Source organism: Salvia splendens, chromosome 21, assembly GCF_004379255.2.
Source record: "Salvia splendens isolate huo1 chromosome 21, SspV2, whole genome shotgun sequence".
NCBI classification, from domain to species: domain Eukaryota; kingdom Viridiplantae; phylum Streptophyta; class Magnoliopsida; order Lamiales; family Lamiaceae; genus Salvia; species Salvia splendens.
The window spans coordinates 23,994,841-24,017,194 of record NC_056052.1 but is presented as its reverse complement, the minus strand read 5'-3'; the positions used below and the strand labels follow the sequence as shown (position 1 = coordinate 24,017,194).

The 22,354-nt window shown below is 38.8% G+C and overlaps 4 protein-coding genes across 8 annotated transcripts; 2 read left to right on the top strand and 2 right to left on the bottom strand.

The window, feature by feature from the left end:
* Nucleotides 1–219: 219 nt before the first annotated feature.
* On the bottom strand, nucleotides 220–1,999 carry LOC121783748 (actin-histidine N-methyltransferase-like). Its single transcript, XM_042181917.1, has one exon. The coding sequence runs from the start codon at nucleotides 1,740–1,742 to the stop codon at nucleotides 363–365; it is 1,380 nt and encodes a 459-aa protein (XP_042037851.1). The 5' UTR covers nucleotides 1,743–1,999; the 3' UTR covers nucleotides 220–362.
* Nucleotides 2,000–7,252: 5,253 nt separating this feature from the next.
* LOC121783251 (O-methyltransferase MdmC-like) lies at nucleotides 7,253–11,171 on the top strand. Of its 5 annotated transcripts, XR_006046555.1 has the most exons (11): nucleotides 7,369–7,566; nucleotides 7,881–8,144; nucleotides 8,219–8,272; nucleotides 8,405–8,488; nucleotides 9,069–9,194; nucleotides 9,526–9,593; nucleotides 9,869–9,938; nucleotides 10,023–10,088; nucleotides 10,177–10,254; nucleotides 10,336–10,645; nucleotides 11,025–11,171. XR_006046555.1 is itself a non-coding variant. In XM_042181269.1 (10 exons), exons 2-10 carry the CDS (start codon nucleotides 7,890–7,892, stop codon nucleotides 10,375–10,377), a joined length of 843 nt encoding a protein of 280 aa, XP_042037203.1. In that variant the 5' UTR covers nucleotides 7,253–7,358; nucleotides 7,881–7,889; the 3' UTR covers nucleotides 10,378–10,769. The 5 variants fall into 5 exon arrangements, 4 of the variants coding, with proteins under 4 accessions (XP_042037203.1, XP_042037202.1, XP_042037201.1 ...); XM_042181269.1 differs by lacking the exons at nucleotides 7,369–7,566; nucleotides 11,025–11,171 and adding an exon at nucleotides 7,253–7,358 and having other exon boundaries at nucleotides 10,336–10,769; XM_042181268.1 differs by lacking the exons at nucleotides 7,369–7,566; nucleotides 11,025–11,171 and adding an exon at nucleotides 7,262–7,348 and having other exon boundaries at nucleotides 10,336–10,769.
* Nucleotides 11,172–14,873: 3,702 nt separating this feature from the next.
* Nucleotides 14,874–19,133, top strand: LOC121784814 (probable protein phosphatase 2C 59). The gene is made up of 9 exons (XM_042183053.1): nucleotides 14,874–15,075; nucleotides 15,501–15,821; nucleotides 17,126–17,253; nucleotides 17,606–17,704; nucleotides 17,816–17,974; nucleotides 18,096–18,182; nucleotides 18,272–18,363; nucleotides 18,548–18,622; nucleotides 18,714–19,133. The coding sequence occupies exons 2-9, from the start codon at nucleotides 15,739–15,741 to the stop codon at nucleotides 18,867–18,869; spliced, it is 879 nt and encodes a 292-aa protein (XP_042038987.1). The 5' UTR covers nucleotides 14,874–15,075; nucleotides 15,501–15,738; the 3' UTR covers nucleotides 18,870–19,133.
* Nucleotides 19,134–19,285: 152 nt separating this feature from the next.
* On the bottom strand, nucleotides 19,286–21,254 carry LOC121784815 (ubiquitin-NEDD8-like protein RUB2). The gene is made up of 3 exons (XM_042183054.1): nucleotides 21,062–21,254; nucleotides 19,976–20,235; nucleotides 19,286–19,499 (listed from the first exon to the last, which is right to left on the bottom strand). The coding sequence occupies exons 1-3, from the start codon at nucleotides 21,152–21,154 to the stop codon at nucleotides 19,388–19,390; spliced, it is 465 nt and encodes a 154-aa protein (XP_042038988.1). The 5' UTR covers nucleotides 21,155–21,254; the 3' UTR covers nucleotides 19,286–19,387.
* Nucleotides 21,255–22,354: the final 1,100 nt, after the last annotated feature.

Here is a 22,354-nt window from a genome sequence, read left to right as displayed (position 1 = left end):
TCATTAATATATTAATTCAATTGAAAACGATTTAACTCATTCTAAATATAGCCGTAAATATTACGTTTGGCAAAAAATGGTCCCTAATAAACTAGTGACGTAAAGAAAAGAAAGGAAGGAAAAAACAAGTTTGAAAGCAAGATAAAGAGCTTTCCAATCCAGAATAACTAACACCCTTCAAATCTAAGCCATCCATATTAAGCAATCAAAACACATTAGTGAATTAATAGTCTCATTAATTGTTGATAAATAATACACATAATTTTCTAGAATACTAGTAAAAAGTAAACAATCGAGACTAAGTAAAGTTGTATAGTTTTTACCTTGTATTGCAGAATCATAGTAACCCTTCAATGTCTGTTTCACAACCTCGAACAGTAGCTCTCGAGCCAAGCAGAAGCCGACTCCAGCACTCGTAGTTCACCACTCAGGAGATCTGTTGCTAGTTTCTGCCTCAGAGCACTCTTCTCCCGTAGAGTGGGAGGCGTTGAAGCCAGCGACTTGATGTGTTCATCGTGATCTTTTATCAAACGAGACATCTCAGAAAGCAACAGCTGATGGGCTGCGAGCTCTCTGTTCTTGTTCTTCAGTGGCTTCCGAGCCAGCCTTCCATCATTCTCTGCAGCTTCCTTCGCCAGGTCGTGTAATTCTTGCTGAGAATCGCAAGCCATGATACGAGCAAATGCACGGAGTGATTGGGGGATCCCCTTCCCCCACCTGCTACCACTTCCTACTTCTCTGATCGTGAAAGAATTTTCGTAGTATGTGAACTCGTTATCATCCTTGATCCTTGGTGTGCGATCTCTGCCAAGAACCTCCAACTTCTGCGTGTAGAGAGCATTGTGTTGGGGCACATTAAGCTCAACACGAACTTGGTCATAGCAGTTGCAAGAAACAGTAAAACCAAAATCCAGAAGGAGTGTAGCATTCGAAAACTTTCCATATCTTATCAGGACCTCATCGCCTGGAGCGAAATCGCGATCAGCTATCACCTCCGAATGCTGTCTGCCTTCATCACTCAAAACATACGAATCTAAAGTGCCATCGTGATTCAAGAAATCTGCAAAGGGAATCATGGAAACACCCCTCGAGCTCACCCATGCTCGAGAAGTAACTAATCCATAAGCGTACGTGAAATCCTGCAACGTGATATTCTGTAATCTCGTAGGAAAGTTATCAGAAACCAGCTTAACAGCAAAGAAGTGTTTCTCAATCTGCTTCTTCTGTTTGAGAGTTTCTTCATACAGAGCACTCAGTCGAATCATCTCCAGTTCTTCATCACTCCAGAATACCGAGCTATGCATATCCGCGGGCAGAGGAAGCCGGCTGATATAAGGCGCCCACTCTGACTTCTTCCCCAACTGTTTCTCATAGAGAATGAGCAAAGCAACTTTAGCAACATCACCAACTTCATCTCCCAGCAAACAAGCTATTCCCGGGGGGAGATTATCCGGGGCGAGCTGCACGCTATACGGAACCTTCAACAGACAATCCCCACTTTGTATATCCTTAGCAGCACACAATGCCCTACCATAGGCCGATTTCCCAATCGAAAGTAACGAAGAAATTTCACATCCAGCCTTGTTTCCAAGCCATGGCAGAAAATCATTGCAATCCTCACGCGAAGAAACTGAAGTAAAAGCATCATTTGATTTGCATGAACATCGAAAGAGAGAGGGGAGTATAGGTCTCTGAGACCGAGCCCACAAACTGTTTGTTGAAATGACTGAGTGAAGTAGCATATCACAATGTAAGAACTTATAGTGAATCAATGCAAATGCAGTACTCAAATCGCAATCATTTCACATAAAATTCCTTTTTGTAACAACTTTGAACAATCAATTCATAGATGAGACTTACTAATCGAACAATACTCAGAAAATTAATCAAAAACGAGAATAAAAAACATTCAATTTTCACTTCCTTCGCCGATTTTCCTCTGCTGTCACTAGTGCTTCTTTTTCTTCGATGTCTTATCAGTAGCTAATTTGTAAAACCAGTAAACCTAAATCAGCCAAAAAAAAGTGTTATGAGGATTGGGGCAAAACTGCACAATCAGTTCAGTTCGGTTACCAATATACTGTTCGGCGATTAGGGACCGATATGCTGTTCGGTGATCTGACGAACTGCAATCATGCTCGGTGATTGGTCGAGTTTGTAGTCGTGCTCAGGGATTAACCGAGCTCAATGTTCGGTGTTGAGCTCGGTGCTCAGTGCTCGGTGTTGGTGTTCGGTGTTGGCCGAACTTAAACGTGTTCGGTGTTGGCCGAACTTAAACGAGTTCGGAGTTGACAGTTGTTATTAACTGATGCACGTCGTCGGATGCGACTAGTTAGTTAGCTTTAAATGAAAGCCGTTAGGTTGAACTAGTTAAATAGAGCCGAGCTGTGGAAAAAGAAAAGAGAATTTTTCATCCAAGAGTTTTGTAATCTTCCACACAAATAAAACACAAGATTTCCATTGACTCTCCAAGAATTGTTTTTGCTTATTCATTTTCATATCAAGTATTCGTTCTTCTCGTTCCGGAATCGATCTCGTTGTGATAACAAGATTGAGTCGCGTATCTGATAGCATTACAAATTGGCGCCGTCTGTGGGAATCGAAGAAGGACGACGAATTCAACAATGTCTACCGCAAAGTTCGACGTTGAGAAATTCACCGGCGAAAATGATTTCGGCCTGTGGAGATTGAAGATGAGAGCTGTTCTGATGCAGCAAGGCGTCTGGGATTATGTGAAATCCAAGACGGACAAGAAAGAGATTCAAGGGATGGATGCGGCGAAATGTCAAGAACTGGAATACAAGGCGTATAGCTCGATTGTCTTGTGCCTCAGCGATAGAGTCTTGAGGGAGGTTCAGAAAGAGGATGATGCCGCGGGAGTGTGGGAGAAATTGGAGAAAATATATATGGAGAAGTCAATCTCCAATAGGTTGCATCTCAAGCAAAGATTGTTCAACTTTAGATTTTCTGACTCCAAGAATCTGGCGGATCAGCTGGAAGATTTTCGAAAGTATATAGATGATCTTGAGGGTGTGGATGATCCCATGAAAGATGATGATAAAGCTTTGATGTTATTGAATGCTCTGCCTCAGAGTTTTGAGCAATTCAAAGACTCAATACTTCTTGGAAGGGATTCGAAAGTGACTTTGGAGGAGGTATTTTCTGCATTAAAGCTGAAGGCAATGCAGAAATGTGTCAGCAAGCCAATCGATCAAGCTGCTGAAAGCCTCAATGTGAAGGCAACTTCAAAGAAACAATTCAAATTCAAGAAACCCCCATCTGACAAGTGGAAGCCAAGATCATCTAAGGAAGGAGATCAAAAGGAATCTAGAAGCTGCTTCTGGTGTAAGAAACCAGGACACATCAAGCAAAATTGTTTTGCTTGGAAGAAAAAGCAATCTGAAAATCACAAAGGAGATGGTACAGCAGCTATCACTGAGGAAATTGAAGAGGCAAGAGCTCTCAATGTGGTGGAGGATAGCCCATTATCAAGGCTATGGATCATGGACTCAGGCTGCAGTTTCCATATGTCCTCCAATCTCGACTGGTTCCAAGATTTAAAGGAATCTGAAGGCTCGGTGTTGCTGGGAGATGACCATGTGTGTGATGTAAGGGGTGTTGGGAGCATATGTTTGAGAATGGACAATGGAATTTTCAGAACTCTCACTGATGTGAGATACATCCCATCCATTAAAAGGAATCTTATATCCTTGGGTCTTCTTGAGAAGAATGGCTATGAATTGACTCTCTTTGGTGGAGAGATGCTTGTCAAAAAGGATGGCCAAATGATCATGAAGGCTGTCAGAAACAATGTGCTCTATTATCTGAAAGCTGAGGCAGTTGCTGGAACAGCTAACAACACACAAAAGACCATCAATTGGCATGCTAGGCTGGGCCATGTGGGGGACACTGGGCTGATGCAGCTGGTAAAGCAAGGCATTATTCAGATGGCTGATTCAGAGATACAAAGAGCCATTGGATCGTGTGAAGAATGCATTCTTGGCAAAAACAAGAAGCTGCCATATGGAGTGGGCAAACATAACTCAACACAACCTCTCCAATATGTTCACAGTGACATATGGGGCCCTGCACCAGTAAATAGCATTGGAGGAGGCAGGTATTTCTTATCATTTGTTGATGATTTTTCAAGAAAGGTTTGGATAATGATCATGAAAGAAAAGTCAGAGACCTTCAAGAAATTTCAGGAGTGGTGTACTGCAGTTGAGCTAGAAAAGGGGAAGCCTTTGAGATGCCTAAGAACTGACAATGGGCTGGAATTTTTGTCCCATGAGTTTGATGAGTTTTGCAAGAGAAAAGGAATTAAAAGGCATAGAACGGTGCCTCACAACCCACAACAAAATGGGGTCGCCGAGAGAATAAATAGAACCATTCTTGAAAGGGTAAGATGCATGTTGATAGCATCTGGAATGTCAAAACCATTTTGGGCAGAAGCAGCCTCCACAGCTGTTGTTTTAATCAACAAATGCCCCTCTGCTGCCATTGAAAATCAGACTCCGGATAGTAGATGGTATGGATCTTATGGAGACTATTCAAAATTAAGACCATTTGGGTGTAGAGCATATGCTCACATCAAACAAGGAAAGCTGGAACCAAGGGCTCTCAGATGTGTGATGATAGGCTATCAGGTTGGAGTTAAAGGTTACAGATTATGGTGCTGTGAGGAAGGGAATAAGAAGGTTGTCATCAGTAGGGATGTTATTTTCAGGGAATCTGAAATGCCTTTCTTCATGAAGCAAGTTCAGACTGTTGAGTTTGAGGTGGAGGGTCAGAGGGAATCCTCATCTGATGCTGTAAGAAGTCCACCAGATACTGTGAGAAATTCACAAGAAACCAGTGTTGGTGGATCCTCTGAACATGAAAGTAACATCAAGACTCCACAGAGACTGGTTGCAAGAGACAGAACCAGAAGAAGGATCAAGCTCCCTTCCAGATTTCAGGATTTTGATATGATGCACTATGCACTGGCCATAGCTGAGGAGATGGACTATCATGAGCCTTCAAATTACAAGGAAGCAATAAGGAGTCCGGAGAAGGATCAGTGGCTATTAGCCATGCAGGAGGAGATTGATAGCTTGTACAAAAATCACACATGGATTTTGGTGTTGAGGCCAACTGATCAGAAAACAGTTGGTTGTAAATGGATTTTTAAGAAGAAAATTGAGGCCTTCAACAACAATCAAATCAGATTTAAAGCCAGGTTGGTGGCCAAAGGCTTTACACAAAAGGAGGGAGTAGATTATAATGAAATATTCTCCCCTGTGGTAAAGCATAGCTCCATCAGGATTCTACTTGCCATTGTTGCTCAGAGAAATTGGGAATTGCAGCAACTCGATGTCAAAACAGCCTTTCTTCATGGAGAGCTCGAAGAGAAAATTTACATGGAGCAGCCTCCTGGTTTTGTCCAACCAGGAAATGAAGGAAAGGTGTGTTTGCTGAAAAGAAGCTTGTATGGTCTAAAACAAAGTTCAAGACAGTGGTATCTCAGGTTCAATGAGTTCATGCATAAGATCGGTTTTGAGAAGTCTTTGTATGATCATTGTGTCTTCATCAAGAGAAGAGGTGGAGTTGCTGTGGCATATCTACTATTGTATGTAGATGATATGCTGATCTCTGCAGAGCATAAGGAAGAGGTGGAGTTAGTGAAAGGTGATCTGAAATCTGAATTTGATATGAAGGATCTTGGAGATGCAAAGAAGATCCTTGGAATGGAGATCATAAGGGATAGAGACAAGAAAAGGATATGGCTAACTCAGAAAGATTACATCAGGAATGTGATCAAGAAATTTCAGATGGATAAAAGCAAACCAGTGAGTGTGCCCCTGAGCCAGCAGTTTAAGCTCAGTGTAAATCAGTGCCCTAAAGATGATAGTCAGAGAAGAGAGATGGATAAAATCCCATATGCAAACATAGTGGGAAGCATCATGTACACCATGGTGTGTACAAGGCCAGACATCAGCCAAGCCATAAGTGTTGTGAGCAGATACATGGCAGATCCAGGTATGGAGCATTGGCATGCTTTAAAATGGATACTAAGGTATCTGAATGGTACTCAGGATTATGGCATACTGTTTGATGGAAGTAAGAATTTTGATGCACAGCCTCTATTGGGATATTGTGATTCTGATTTTGCTACTAACATTGACACAAGGAAGTCCCAATCCGGCTATGTTTTCTGCATGTATGGAGCTGCTGTAAGTTGGAAGTCGAGTTTGCAATCTGTGGTGGCACTCTCAACAACTGAGGCAGAATATATTTCCATGGCTGAGGCCGTAAAGGAGAGCATGTGGCTGAAAGGAATCTGCTCGGATTTTGGAGTTGATCAAGGAGCTGTGACTGTATTATGTGATTCAAATAGTGCCATATGTTTGTCAAAACATCAGACATTCCATGAGAGGAGCAAGCATGTGGATGTTAAGCTTCATTTTGTGAGGGATGAAGTTGAAATGGGCTCAGTGAAGATTGAAAAGGTAGCTACTGAGCACAATGCAGCTGATATGCTAACAAAGGTGTTGCCCGGACTTAAGTTGAAGTATTGCATGGATTTGGTGAATCTGATTCAGCTGGAGTGATTGTGGAAGATGGATGAAATCTATGGATTGTCCAGTTATGTCCCAAGGTGGAGATTTGTTATGAGGATTGGGGCAAAACTGCACAATCAGTTCAGTTCGGTTACCAATATACTGTTCGGCGATTAGGGACCGATATGCTGTTCGGTGATCTGACGAACTGCAATCATGCTCGGTGATTGGTCGAGTTTGTAGTCGTGCTCAGGGATTAACCGAGCTCAATGTTCGGTGTTGAGCTCGGTGCTCAGTGCTCGGTGTTGGTGTTCGGTGTTGGCCGAACTTAAACGTGTTCGGTGTTGGCCGAACTTAAACGAGTTCGGAGTTGACAGTTGTTATTAACTGATGCACGTCGTCGGATGCGACTAGTTAGTTAGCTTTAAATGAAAGCCGTTAGGTTGAACTAGTTAAATAGAGCCGAGCTGTGGAAAAAGAAAAGAGAATTTTTCATCCAAGAGTTTTGTAATCTTCCACACAAATAAAACACAAGATTTCCATTGACTCTCCAAGAATTGTTTTTGCTTATTCATTTTCATATCAAGTATTCGTTCTTCTCGTTCCGGAATCGATCTCGTTGTGATAACAAGATTGAGTCGCGTATCTGATAGCATTACAAAAAGTGATAAGGATATTCACATCAACACAGCGACAAAATTAAAGATAGATGAGTTCAATTTGAGGAGTGTGGATACTGACAAATGCGATGACGTGGGCAACGATGAGAAGGACGACCATGAAAGGCAGGAGATCGATCCGCTTCGACGGTAGGTCAAGGTTAGCCATTTTTGTCTTGAGTTGGCGCATTCAAAATATCAATACGTAGCGCTTCTCCTTGATCTTAATTTGATTTGTGGCTATATTAATTAAAATTAATACTACCTAATTATGACTATTAATTTCATTAATATCAATATATCATCATCATCAACTCAATTTATCTTCATTCGTTGTTCGAGTTTAATATTCTTCAAACCAGCTGAAGGTGAATTCCTCTCAACTTAATTATTACTTTCAAGTTGAAATATTGTTCTGATAGAGTAAATAAATTTGTTGATTCGTGAGGCTGAAATTACTGCGTGTTCTCTAATTGATGATAAGCATCACTGTATTTTTTTTTCTTTTTATTTCCCCCAAATTGTTTGTCTGACACTGTTCTACTGCTCTTGACGTGTTAATAATCATATTGTTTTAAACCGCCCATCATTATATGAACAATTTCCGAAGCTCCTGAATTAGGGGAAACTTCTGCACTGTGAGGAAATGGTGGTCTAACCTCATAAGCCTTGAATTCGTTAGGATTTTGCAATGTCGAGTGGCTTAGGGTTTGTGCACCAATGCTCGAATCCGCTGATAGCGCTTCGATCGCCGAGACACTCCATCCCCATCCCTGCAAGGGGGTTGATCGTGAGCAGGGGCGTTGCTTGCCGCTTGAAGGCATTGAAGTCTGTTCCAAATTCAGACACGGTTGTGGTAGCTGATGAGAGTTATGGGCGCAAGGAAGTCATTAGTGTGAATCCTCGGCTGTATGACTACTTATTGGCTAATACCAGAGAGCCTAAGGTTGCCACTTTTATCTTTTCATTATCTGGTCTTAATACTTTTGTGGTCAAATTTGTTCATTTTTCGTGTTTCAGATACTGCGTGAGCTCCGAGAGGAAACTGCTACTAGGCATGGCAGCCAGATGCAGGTTTTCATGTGCTTGACTTAATTTACGGCTTGTTTTTTTTAATGGTGTTACGCTACTAGCTTCTAAATTTCCCCAGTGGAATGATTATATAGTGTGGGTGTCTTAATTCCTAGTGTTTCGTTTCGGTTATAGGTATCTCCTGATCAAGCACAGCTTCTTGCAATGCTTGTCCAGATTATGGGAGCAGAGAAGTGTATCGAAGTTGGTGTCTACACTGTATGCATCCTGGATTAGTTTCTTTTTTCCACACACACACACGTGTATATTACTAGTTTGCAGTTTGAAAGCTCAAACAAGCATTGTTCCTTGAGGATATTGAATTGTAGTGTCTTGGTACACGGTTAGCCTTACAGTCTATAATCCTATCAGTTTGTTGAAAATGACCTTGTTTGTATTTTGATCCCAAAACTCATGAAGTTGTCGATTGCTTTTGGAAGCCCTCCCTTACAAGCTCTTAGTATGTGTTTGCTTTGTTAATTTATAGTTTGATTGATTTAAATATGAGTAGATTGAATGTTGAAAATGATCTAAACTTACAGAGATAATTCAGGAATATTTTAATGCTCTAACCAAGAGAGGATGAATGCACTCCACCTCTTTAGGTGGGATAAATATCACCCAATTAATCACCAAGTCCAAAACAATTGGCTTTGTGTTATCCTCCCAGTTAAGCAAGGCCTTATAGTCTTATTTTAAAGTTTGTTATATTCCTTTGGCAAATGTCTGCCTCTAATAGTTCGTGAATGGCAAAGATGGTGTCTGTTCACTTAATTTTTAAACTTCACATATGTGCCAGGGTTACTCATCCCTTGCAGTTGCTTTGGTACTACCAGAAGGAGGTCAGCTGGTGGCATGCGAGAGAGACGCAAAATCTCTAGAAGTTGCACAAAGGTACTATGATCGTGCAGGTGTTTCAGAGAAGGTATGTTGGTTGATTACAATGTTTAATGTTTCTGGGCTGGTGTTGTTGGTTACGATACCTATGCTGCTGTGAGCATTTTATTACCTTTAATCACCAAAGTAGCAGGTTTATAAGAGGATCTGAGATTATTAACTCATCTTATAAATGTCGGTTAAACCCACTGATGGTAACTTGCCTCACAACCTGCTACTGCTCCATTGATCAAGCACATATTCCATAGCATTTACAAAAGAATTGACTTTATATAAGTCTTAAATGTGTATTGACTATATATAGTTGCAGGACCTATGCCGTAGAGATTTATTCACCATGTAGCATTTTTGTGATTTAGGTGATTGTCAAACATGGGTTAGCAGCTGATACTCTGAAGTCCTTGGTTCAGAATGGCGAAGCTAGCAGGTTTGTTCTTGTCTAAATATCTAAATATTGGCTCTTTAGTTGTATGGAAATTCATTGAATTTCAGCAATTTTAATCATGTTTATGTGACTGACTCATATTTTAGTATTTGGGTCAATTTCTGACTTCTCTTATAACCCATTCACCTTCTTTTCTTCTCTAACTTGCCCTTGAAAAAATTTCGTTCACGTTTCTATGTTTCTTTTTTTTCATTTTTCAGCTGCTATAATCTACGTCTATCATACGTTCGACTAACCATGGTTTTTAAACTCTGCAGCTATGATTTTGCTTTTGTTGATGCTGAGAAGAAAATGTACCAGGATTATTTTGAATTGCTACTGCAACTGGTTAGTAGCTTAACATCCCGAGCAGCATATCTAGTCTAGGCCATTCAAAAACCTTTTCTGACTACACATTGTTTCATCATACAGGTGAGAGTCGGAGGTGTTATAGTGATGGACAACGTCCTCTGGCACGGAAGGGTCGCTGATCCACTGGTCAATTATGCTCCAACTTTTCTCATACTTGCACACTTCCACTGACTTAGAAAATTCGTTTGAACCAAATGTGTTTTTGAATGAACAGATAAATGACTCGAAGACGATCAGTATCAGAAACTTCAATAGAAAATTGATGGAGGATGATCGTGTAAGCATTAGCATGGTATGCCCTAGCACATTTCTCTTAACAGAATCAATAACTAGACAAGTCTTTTCAACTTTCATTTGCAAATGCTGATTGTAGGTTCCCATTGGTGATGGAATGACCATTTGTCGGAAAAGATAGAGCTCGAAGGCTACCACTGTGTCGCGTATCTACAAATCATCCACCAGAGTTTTCAAGTTAACACGCCCAGGTTTGGTCATGGAAACCTAAGAACAGTGGCTCGACAGCTTCGTAGAAAGGTGAAGTATTGCCATGCACGAGGTGCGAAACCAACAAGCACGATGTGATGAACAAGGAGAATCTCTTGTGCGAGGTTCAAGCTTCGACTAATTCTTGAGGGCAATCGAGCAAAGTGCATATGAATGGCGGACACAGAAAAAAAATGTTGGTAGGAGGCAGGAGCTCAACTATTTTTATACGGAGTAATTTTTTAGACATTAGTTCGTGAAGGACTGAAGACAATTTTTATTAATTTCCATAAATTATTTTTTAAAAAAACAAAATAATTGGTAGCCCCTACTCCCTCCATACTGTGTCCCACATGGCTGGCCTGTATGTAGTATTTGGGTTGATATCATAAATTCCACCAACTACTATGTGGAATTTATGTGTGAATCTAGGCCCCTTCTATATCCAGCTAATTGGTGCTAGAATTTGGTAAAATATGTAAATGCATTGTGTGGTACAGAAGCAGTATAGTTGTTGAAATCCAGTTAAGAATTGAATATGGTCAAGAACAATAATGGGACTTTGATACGAAATGGCAGGTCTACAGGAGAGGAGATCGGGAGGTCGTTTGGCCATCAAATCCGGAAGAATAGCGAGAAAGATTTTGAAGTAGGGCTAGGCACAAATATCTCGGCAGCTTTTGTTATGAAGATTTGTTTTCATTGTTTATTTCAATTTCCACATAGTCTATAAATAGGAGCTCTCGTAGAGATATAGAATCATCTTGGAGAGATCAGGTTTAGGACGATTTCATATCGTAGGCCTCCTTCGTGAGGATTTGTTTTATCTTTGTTCTTCCCATTCTAGTTATAAATAAAGCCGAGAGTTTTCCTCCTCAAAGATTATTGTGATTTCATTGTGGCAATTTATCAAACAACTGGTGTGTGAGTGTGCAGTGAGTCATTTCGTCGAGCATAACTCGTGCTCGCATCTGATCGGCAGTCTTAACTCTTAACAGACTTGGTCAATAATGACTATTATACATACACATTTATGACAATATCCATCGATAATTATCAAGAATATTGCACATATTCTAAAGCGGACTTCAATTTATGGCTACTGATTGGTGTGATTTTGATGAATGAATAAGTTCACATCTTCGACCGTCCGAATCAATCCTTAATGGATGTTCAAAACTATCAGATACTATAATTTTAATTAATCGAATAATATATCTAAGATTCTATATACATTTCAATTCACTATAGAACATTGCATTATTTTAGGATTGCCTTCTTATTCGGCGGTTTGGTTTTGTTTTGTCACAGTCAATTTTCCCACAGAATTGGGCTCCCTTGCTCACCACCAAATAAAAAATAAAATATATGTCCCATCAACCATTACCCTTAAATAAGTGTATTTTATCCAATTCCAAATAGAAAAGAAAACAAAAATCAAATTCTAGGTATGGAATTGTTGAATTATTGGGTATGATTTTTTGACCTTATATTGCATACTACAAAATTATTGCACGGGTAGATTATCAATCCTATTCCCTAGGTAACATTTGTTTTTTGGTAGAAGTAAAACCATACTTTGATGATTTTATGAAACTACTAGTACTTCTATAGATAAACTTACCCATTCTTTGTCTATGTCTAATGAAATAATTGTTGTATAATTTTGGTGGAATGAAATAGTAGCACAAAACATTTAAAAATAGGATAGTAAACATGATGCGCTTATCCATTCCCTTTCGACAAAGAGATTTATTTGTATGACTCCCACCTTTTATGCTTTGCCATAATTATTGCTCTACCGTTGTGATTTTTATAATATATATCCATTGGAGAGAGAGAAGAGAGATTGTTGAAGGGGGGAATATATGTATATCAAAACCCCTTGGCTCTTGCTGCATGTAAGCCAAGTGTTGGGCGACCTCAATTTTGCAGGTACATAAATGTGCAAGTGCAATGTGGGTTGACTGAGTCACAACTCAATTTTAGCATGACTATGTTGATACCGTGCTTAGTCAAACAATTTTGACTAATAATAAATAATACAAGATATTTAATTTTATAAAATTTAATGTAATAGCATCGATCTATGTTCCGAGTAGATGACCGAGCATATTCATTTTCTCAAATTTGATTCCCATTAAGTGATAAATAATATATTAAAGTTAGTCACAATAAAGCTAGAAATGAGCTATGAGAAAAACTAATAGATTAATTATTTGAGTATTAATTATCTCACATCGGGGATGATAAACTTCTTTGATGAAGTATTTAATAAGATAAATTATTATGTGTAATAATTATCGTGGAATAAGATGGGTGACAGAGCCGTCGCCGCCCGCCCGCGCACCGGGGTGCCTTGTGCCTTGGATCTTTGGCTGTTCTTTGGAGCTGGTCGTTGAGCGTGGTTCAAGCCCCGCTTGTTCTTTTTAGACCACCTCAAACTCCACGCTATCCCCGACGGACCCCGACTCATGGTGGTCGCGTGCGTTGGATCTTTGGTTGTTCTTTGGAGCTGGTCGTTGAGCGTGGTTCAAGCCCCGCTTGTTCCTTTTAGACCACCTCAAACTCCACGCTATCCCCGACGGACCCCGACTCATGGTGGTCCCGGTCCACGTCAGGTCCCCGCTGGATCCCGACGCATAACGGGAGACAAAAAGTCCCCGCTGGATCCCGACGCATAACGGGAGACAAATGGTTCCCGATGGACCCCGACGGTCCATGATGTATCCCGTCGTGTAGTGTGTCCAGATGCATCGTGTCTCTTCATCTTCCAATGGCTAGTGTACCAGACAGTAACCCCCGGCGGTTACAGTCAATGGGCTTGATGACATACATTATGTCTGTTGACTCCAGCAACCCCTGCGGGTGGACTTGGCCTATAAATAGGCATGCATCCATTGCATTCAAGAAACAACAAACTCAAGCATTCTTGCATACACGCTATCTCCCTCTCTGCATAATCTTCCCGTTGAAGCTCTGCCCTCGCCTTACTCCCGTTCGCCGGAGCTCTGCTGCTAGCGGTGCTGCTACTTCAGAGACGAAGCCGTTTTATCTTTGGGGATGACATGCCAATCCGAGAGCACTATCGGGACATATCTCGTTTTGCGGAAAGAGGACTCCTCGACTCTGCTTACATCTTTACGGTTTATTGTTTCGAATTCTTCTTTGTAAATTCAATTCAGTTTATTTCCGTTTAGAGCATCCACAACGGTGGTGGGAGTGAAGGCCGCCGTCCGTGCCAGCGGCGAGGACGAGGACCGTCGCCGCTGCGCTCGCGCCGCTGGCATGGCGCTGCTCATCGAGCAGCGCCGTGCCAGCGAGCAGGCGACGTGGCGGCTTATGATTGGGCAACGGCATAGCCGTTGCCTTTGAATTATTTTTTTTATTATTTTAAAAATCGTTTTTAAATTATATAAAATGATTTTAAAAAAATTCCAAATCCCAAAAATATGGCCGTTTTTCTCGTTTTTTCTGAATTTTTTTGAGTTTTTTTTTATTTTTTTTCCCCCAAAATCATCTATAAATACACACATTCATCATCCATTTATCACATCAATTCATCTCCCATTCATCTCTCATTCTTAAAATTCTCATACAAACTATCAACACATTCATCCCTCATTCAAAACCTCAAATGGATTTCACCCATATTATGGCGGAAGCGGAACGCGAAGAACAAGAATACTACGAACAACATCGTGCCGCTTACGAAGCATATGTCATGGCGAATACCCCAGCTCCTCCTCCTCAACGAACCAGATCAAATCGGCGCTACATCCATCGTGACCGGGAGGGAGCCCACGAAAGGCTCGTTGCCGACTACTTTGCCGACCAGCCGCGGTTTCCGGCAGATACAAGAAGACCTAATCAAACACATGTGGGCGAAATTCGGCAACGAGTAGTGGTTTTTTAATTTTTAGTATTTTAATTATGTAATTTTTAATTTTTAGGATTTTAATTATGTCGTTTTTTATTTTATTTGCCATTTGTAATATTATTTATGTTTTTTAATGAATTTTAGTATTATGGAAATGTTTATGTTTAATTGAATATTAAATTAATTGTGCTCGTCCTTGCGGAAGAGCACAGTTGTGGGTGTTGTGCTCTTGCCAGAGAGCAGGCATGAATAGTACCACCCGGGCCCACAACCGTGCCGCTGGCAAAAGCACGGGCGTGGATGCTCTTAATTTCTCCATTCTTTATTGGGTTATATTACGCCCGATTAGTGTATCTTTATATCACAGTCCATCTATAACCAAAAGAGTAAACCACAACCCAAATCAGGCAAATGAAAACAAGGTCATGAAATGAATCTGTATGCACCTTTTCTTTCAAGGCCAAAAGATAAAAATCCAATCTTGAAGAGGAAAGGAGATAATTAAAAAGAGGGATTGATTTGATTACTTTCACTTATACTAGTTTATCTTCAAGGAGATAATGAAAAGAGCCATTGATTTGATTACTTTCACTTATACTAGTTTATATTCTTTGATTGAACTGCTCCAATAATTATATTACTACAATCCCCTACCCCATCTCTTTACTCTCCATTTTTCTTCATCTTGACATTTTTTCTCATTTCTTTTCTAAAGTCTCTTTCTTCTCCCCTACCTGCCCAACACTTCAGGTTCTCTCTCTCTCTAGCTTATGTTTTTGTTGTTTTAATGTATGATAAGAATTTGCCCTTATGTGGTTTCCATGCATTTTCTTTATTGATATATGAAAGCTTCTTAATCATTTTTTGATCAAGACTGGATTTTTTGGGGATTAAAATGAAAAAAGATGGAATTTGTAATTTGGGTTTTCTTATGATTTGCACCCACAGGCATATATATGTAGAGTTGCTCGAATTTTATCATATTCTATTGGAATGATGGGTTTTGGAGATGAAAAGGGTTGTTGGACGGTTGCAACTTTTTTTCATTTTGAAGGCTCTTATTTTTCTGCACATGCATATTAGATCTATACTTGAATATGAAGTTTCATGTGTTTTATTGCTTCGCTTGCCGTGTTTCAGTGAATCAAGATGTAATTTTTAACCTTTTTTTGCAGGATAAATTGAAAAATATCCTTGATTGTATTTGAACCAATTTCAGATGCTGTGATGGTTTGATCTTGCCGTTTTTTAATTAATACATCCTCCCAATTTTAGCCTCTTAAGATTTGTTAGAGGAATTTATAAGGAAGAAAATAGGTGAATTCCTTCTATTAATTAGGAAAGAGTGTCGAACATATTGGAGCTAAAACAACAAGTTTGAATTGGAAAGGAAATTGAAGAGTGATTGATCACATGGGTTATCTGAACTCAGTATTCTCACAGTCGACAAGCCAAGTCCACGTCGATAGCGCTCCAGTCAGCGGGGGTGGCCTTAGGTGATTTTCTCACCCTATCTATTTTGTAATCTTGTTCATGTTATGTTTCTTTGGACAATGTTGGATTCATTGTTCTTGAATTGAATATTTCTTAAGTTTTGCATTATAGCTAGTAATGAGGTTTCTAAAAATTTCATAGATGAGGCCTTTATCAAGATAAATAACTATAAGATCAAACAGATGTTAACCCATATTTAATTCCCTACAACTTTTTTATGTCCACGAAAAACGGGTGTGTTTCCACAACCTGCAATACTGTAGCGTGTGAGAATCTTGCCTTTTTAACAGTCGCAATGATTGGTTGCTTACATAAGTTTTTTGGAAGTTTTATGTGTAGAACTTGAGCTTTGTCCCCTTTCAGATATTGTTTTCCATCATTCTAGAACTTCCAGCAAATCTTAACTTTTTATGCCACATGTGTATTTCATTCATATTCGAGGAATCTGATTGCTTACGCATGATAATGGCAGTTCTTCATTGGCCTTGTTAATGTGCTTTAGGATTACCATTACATGCTTCAAAAAGCTTGACAACAAACTGATGGTTGTCTTATTTGGTAAAACACTAGTTTTTTTTTTGTTGTCCACGTGCAACATTGACCGCCAACGTCCAGAATAAAAGGAATGATATCACTTCCTGATCCGTCGTTATAGAATTTTTGGTCAAAACGTAACTTTTCTATTCTTTCATACTTGAGGGATCTGATTGCTTACGCCCGATAATGGCAGTTCCTCATGGGCCTTATTAAATTACCTTACCATGTGTCAAATAGCTTCACCAACCGTTGGTTGTCTCATACGTTGATATTATTATTTTTCTAGAAAAAGGTCATATTTGACAGCCAATATCCATAAAAAGGTCTAGTTTTTTTCAGTTGCGCGACACTTGGATAAATTTATGTAAAATGCAAGTAATCGATGACCAGGAAGATCATCTTTATCCTTCAACCAAAGTGTCACTTTTATTATCCTTGCTTCGCTTGTTTAAAATATATACCATCGAACGGATGTTTATAGATCCATGTGTAGTGACGTAGAGTGACATGTCTTTTCCTTAAGGTATAATGTCTCCAAATCCGTATTCTGAACAAAAGGAACTTCATAGTACTGTTTCCTTAGCTAGCCATTGTTCCATTGAGCTCAAAATAATACTCCATCTAAATAATTCATTTGATTTTTCCTCGAATTATTTTCCACAAAGGTTTTGGTTTCCGCCTTAATTGTTTATTGACTTATTGACGTGTCTAAGAAGTGTATTATAGCGGTTCAGTTCAATCTAACATTGAGCGCATTAACTTGGTGCAGCCAGAACGGAAAGTTTAGCTACGGATATGCTAGTTCTCCAGGCAAAAGATCTTCAATGGAGGACTTTTACGAGACGAGAATTGATGGTGTTGAAGGAGAGGTGGTTGGTCTCTTTGGAGTCTTTGATGGTATCTCTCTATTTTTACTTTTGAGCAAAATCAGCCCCTCTTCAAATGTTATGAATATGGAAATATATTATTCCTCGTTTAGCATCACGTTTTAGGAATTATATGACTCTTTTATCAAGTCTGCAAAAAGATGGCAAAAGTGGCTGGACAACTACAATCATGATTAGTTCAAAACAAGTATTATCTTGATATTCTGCAGAAAAAATTATGATTTCTGATGATGATTAATATGTTTGGCATTTATTGCATCTGATGTTAATTTTTCTATGTTTCGCTCTACCCTGTATATAAGGTAATGGTATATTAACAATATTTCATCATTCTAATTAACTTCCATTGGTTATTTGGTTAGGTCACGGTGGAGCTCGAGCTGCAGAATATGTCAAACAAAACCTTTTCAGCAACCTGATAAGGCATCCAAAATTTATATCTGATACTAAATCAGCTATATGTATGTCTCGTGATGCTATTGCTATTCTCTTCTAAATAAGTTATTCTTTTGTATACATATGGTGTTTTCATATATAGTACTACTGTTTTAACTAACTTGTTCTTATTCCAGCCGACGCATACAATCATACAGATTCGGAATTCCTGAAATCTGAGAACAATCAGAACAGGGATGCTGGATCCACTGCTTCCACAGCTATCCTTGTTGGTGACCGCTTACTAGTGGCAAATGTTGGAGATTCAAGAGCTGTCATTTGCCGGGGTGGTGAGGGTAAGAGTCGGAATATTTTCGTCGTTCTCTTTTTCTTAATGAAGCACTGTTTCGTGGAGGTGATAAGATGCATTTTGGAAATGTTGCAATTTTAAATCAATGGTTGTGTTTGTTCTTGCAGCTTTTGCCGTCTCTCGAGATCACAAACCTGACCAGACAGATGAGAGACAACGGATTGAAGATGCTGGCGGCTTTGTGATGTGGGCTGGTAAATGCCTTCACGCTCATCTCTTTAAACCTCGTTTTAGTATGCTATCTTCTGCAGGAATTTTCTCATCATCTAAGTGTCCTCTACAGGAACTTGGAGAGTCGGAGGAGTGCTTGCAGTATCTCGTGCATTTGGTGATAGACTGCTGAAGCAGTATGTGGTTGCTGACCCGGATATTCAGGTACACTCGCTCACTTGTTACAGACGGTGTTCCAAAAATTCAAATCTCCTTACTAATAGTAATACTCATAGATTTGTAGTTGCATATTCAAGTGATTAAGAGTTCCTTACTTGAAACTTGAAAGGGCATATATATTTTGTCTTTTCGTTTGGCGTATACCCCGTCTTACTTGAATGTGTCCCAGGAGGAAAAAGTTGATGACACTCTCGAGTTTCTCATCCTTGCCAGCGACGGGCTTTGGGACATGGTAACAAATGAGGTCCGCCTTCTGGATATAGTTTCAAGTTTATGTGATTGTGATTGTGATTGTGATTGTCTGTTGGTCGTTCTCACCCACGTTTAACTTTCAGGAAGCTGTTTCTATGACTAAGCCGATCCCAGATCCCGAAGATGCAGCAAAGAGGCTGCTGCAAGAAGCTAACCAGAGAGGGAATGGTGATAACATCACCATTGTAGTTGTCCGGTTTCTGGCTGCCGAAGAGGAATCATCTCATGCCGCCCAATGAAACTGATTTCTTCTTCGTTCGAACATAAAAGGAAACAGCAATAGGAAGCTTGTGCAGCAGCACTGAACTGTAAAATAGATAGAGACCCAACCAGTCTTTGCTAAAATGAACTACTTAAGAAGACTATATAAGAACCAAGAATGCCTGTAACTTGAGTTCTATATATTGTTATATGAAATATGGGATTATTTATTAGTGACTGTAGTGTGCAACTTGAGTTCCAAAGTACTGAACATTAAATATGAAATGTGTTGTGATTTCTTTTGTGATGCTCTTTCCTTTTCTATGTATTTTTCCTTGAGATCTACATGCATCTGCAGATTGAGTCTGAAGAAGGAAATAATTTTGATTCAAAGAAAGATGTCACCCTGAAGGCCCTCATAGACTGCATAGTGTAATAAATCTAGTACATTGACTTGGAAAAACTCAAATCCACTCGATATTTAATAGCAATGTCGCAAAGCATATGGATTTAGTTTATAAATTGCTATTCACAACATGATCTATAGTTCTGCGAATTAGATAGCACCGCCCCTCAACGCCAGGACAAGGTGAAGAACCGAGCCACCCTCGATATTGTAGTCTTTGGCAGTCTTGTCATCTCCAAGCTGCTTGCCAGCATAAATGAGCCTACAATGTGAATGCCTTGGTGAGATCATATAGCTTTCAAATACCAGACTTCAAAAAATGGGAAATCAGTATATCTTGAGAAACAAATTTCAAAAGTTACAATTAACAGAGAAGAGTTGCAGAACAATGACAATGGAAGGAAAATATATTGACTGGTATCATGAGGAGTATCAGCACATCAGTAGATAAATCATTCTTTACAATAAATATAAATAATGAACCGTTATTGTGCTATACTTATATTGCTTGGATATCGGAGCAAAAACGCTATACAATTCACTAATGCAAGCCATCTGATTAATTGCATGAAGGAAAATTAATGTGACAAGAATGCTCATGAAGAAAGACAAACAAACAATCTCAATCCATAGGAATTTTTTTAAAAAATATTAAAGACAAACCGAACAACAACAAAAAAGGTACTCCATGAGACAATGTGTTAGTGGAAACTGGTTTCATGTTATAAAAAAACAAACCTTTGCTGCACCGGAGGAATTCCCTCTTTCTCCTCAACCCTTTCCTTGATTCGGTCGATAGTATCAGTTGGCTCAATATCGATTTCAATTTCTTTCCCAGTAAGGGTTTTAACCTTGATCATAGTACCTCCCCTAAGTCTCAAAACAAGGTGAAGCGTTGATTCCTTCTGGATATTGTAATCTGCCAGGGTCCTGCCATCTTCTAACTGTTTACCAGCAAATATTAGCCTCTGCTGGTCAGGAGGTATGCCTTCTTTATCCTGGAATCAGCAGCAACTCATATTCATTACAGACAGAAGGTTAACTATGTTCACCTAATATGATTGATCAATTAAACTAATGCCCTGAAATTAGACGGTACACATGTAACTGAAGTAAAGTAACTTCTCCCAACAACAAAGGCCGCATTTATGCAAAAACAAGATAGTTGAACAATAACACGCTAGGATTGCCACGGATTCTGGTAACTGATCACAATCTAGTGCACTTTTTACGAAGAATGGCCCAAAAAGAGATCACTACTAACTTTGAGTGATAGAATTTATGGATAAAACATAGGATTAAATATTTAGAGAATGAGATGGTCAAACCAAGCTCAAAATTAATCAATTCATCAAAGTAAATGAGATTAGCTTGGATTATAATACCAACTCCCCCCTAATCCCATTTCCAATACATAGTTAGTTATCAAAACACTAAAAACTAAAGCGATACCTATAGGAGAATACATTGATCAAAATGCTCAAATCTTGTCCTACTCATCACAGTTCACAACACAACCCTTCAATTGTCATCTCATCCTCCAATAATATACCTATGAGAATGATCAATACTACCCTAGCTAAACAGATACTCGAATTTCATAGCAAACACTTGCAGCGAAGTGATTGAAAAGGAAAAATTAATCACTCACCACCAGGCCCTAGCTCCGTCCACATCAATTAATAAAGTTTAGAAGTAAGTAAAACAATCAGAAACTCAAAATCGATAATCCCTGCAGCAGAATCGGTACAAACAATAATAAAGCAGACAATCAATAAAGCACAACACAAATCCATTAACAGGGAGAGCGAGCAAATGAAGGACCTGAATCTTGGCCTTGACATTATCGATGGTGTCGCTGCTCTCAACCTCGAGCGTAATTGTCTTTCCAGTTAGGGTTTTGACGAATATCTGCATCCTTTATTATTACGCTCTTGAGGTGTGAGATTCTGATTTCCACTACCAATTTCTGATTTTGTTTTCTCCCAACTTCGCCTTATTTATATATTCATATTTAGATTACTTGGATTTAATTATAGCGACGATCTCTCCATATAGTTGAATGACATGAAATTTTAGGAGAAATTATTAGGTGAAATAAATAGAAAGAAAAAAAAGTAGAGTAATTGAATATTTTAATAAAAAATGAATTTATTTTCTAAATACAAAAATTGAATATATTAGATGAGACAAATTAAAATAGAAATACTATAAACATCTTGAATGGAACAGAGGTAACCGTACTTAAAATTGGACCTAAAATTGTGCCAACTATTAGATTCGGTGACTCGACTCGCTTGTTTTTGCCTAACTATAGTTACTAATAGTACCATTGAATTACACAATTTAAAATAAGCTCCTAATGTTATTTCTACTTTGGTACTGTATATAACTCCATGATCTCCGACTCAAAATGCTTCATTTTGTTGCATCAATCTAAAATACTACTACTATATTTCCATTGATATCTACTTTAGTAATTTCACACTTGTATATAACTTATACATATATTTTTTTGGCATCATTTAACAGTCTAAATGAAGGGGAATGTGGACATTCACCAATATGCTTTCTTTAGTATTAATATACTACTACTTATCATGTTTGTCGACACCAATGTTTAGCAATAGTTTAGCAGTAGAGAAGGATAGAGATAAGGTGAATAATCATTAAGAGGTATCAATGCTTATCCTACATTAATTATTTGAAAAGTTAATGAAGAAAAAGATAACTTAGCATAAATACTAGGGCTAACAATTTTTGACACGACATGATAATCCGACATGAATCCGCATGAAATTATTGGGTTAGGGTCAAGTCTTATTGGGTTCGTGTCCTTATCGGATTGACCCATTAAGAACCCGATAATTTCGGGTTGAGTGCGGGTTGGATGCGGGTCGGATACAGATAACCCATTAAGAAATAATAATATTATTTTTATTATTATTTTAAAAATATGTATATTAATTTAATTTTTAATTTCTTGTAAATTAGGTTTAAATAGTATAAAATGAATTTTAATCATGTAAATTAGGTTGAAAAATAAGGTTTAATCGTTTAATATCGGGTTCAGGTCGTTATCGTGTCGTATCAACCCATATTATATCGTGTCGATAA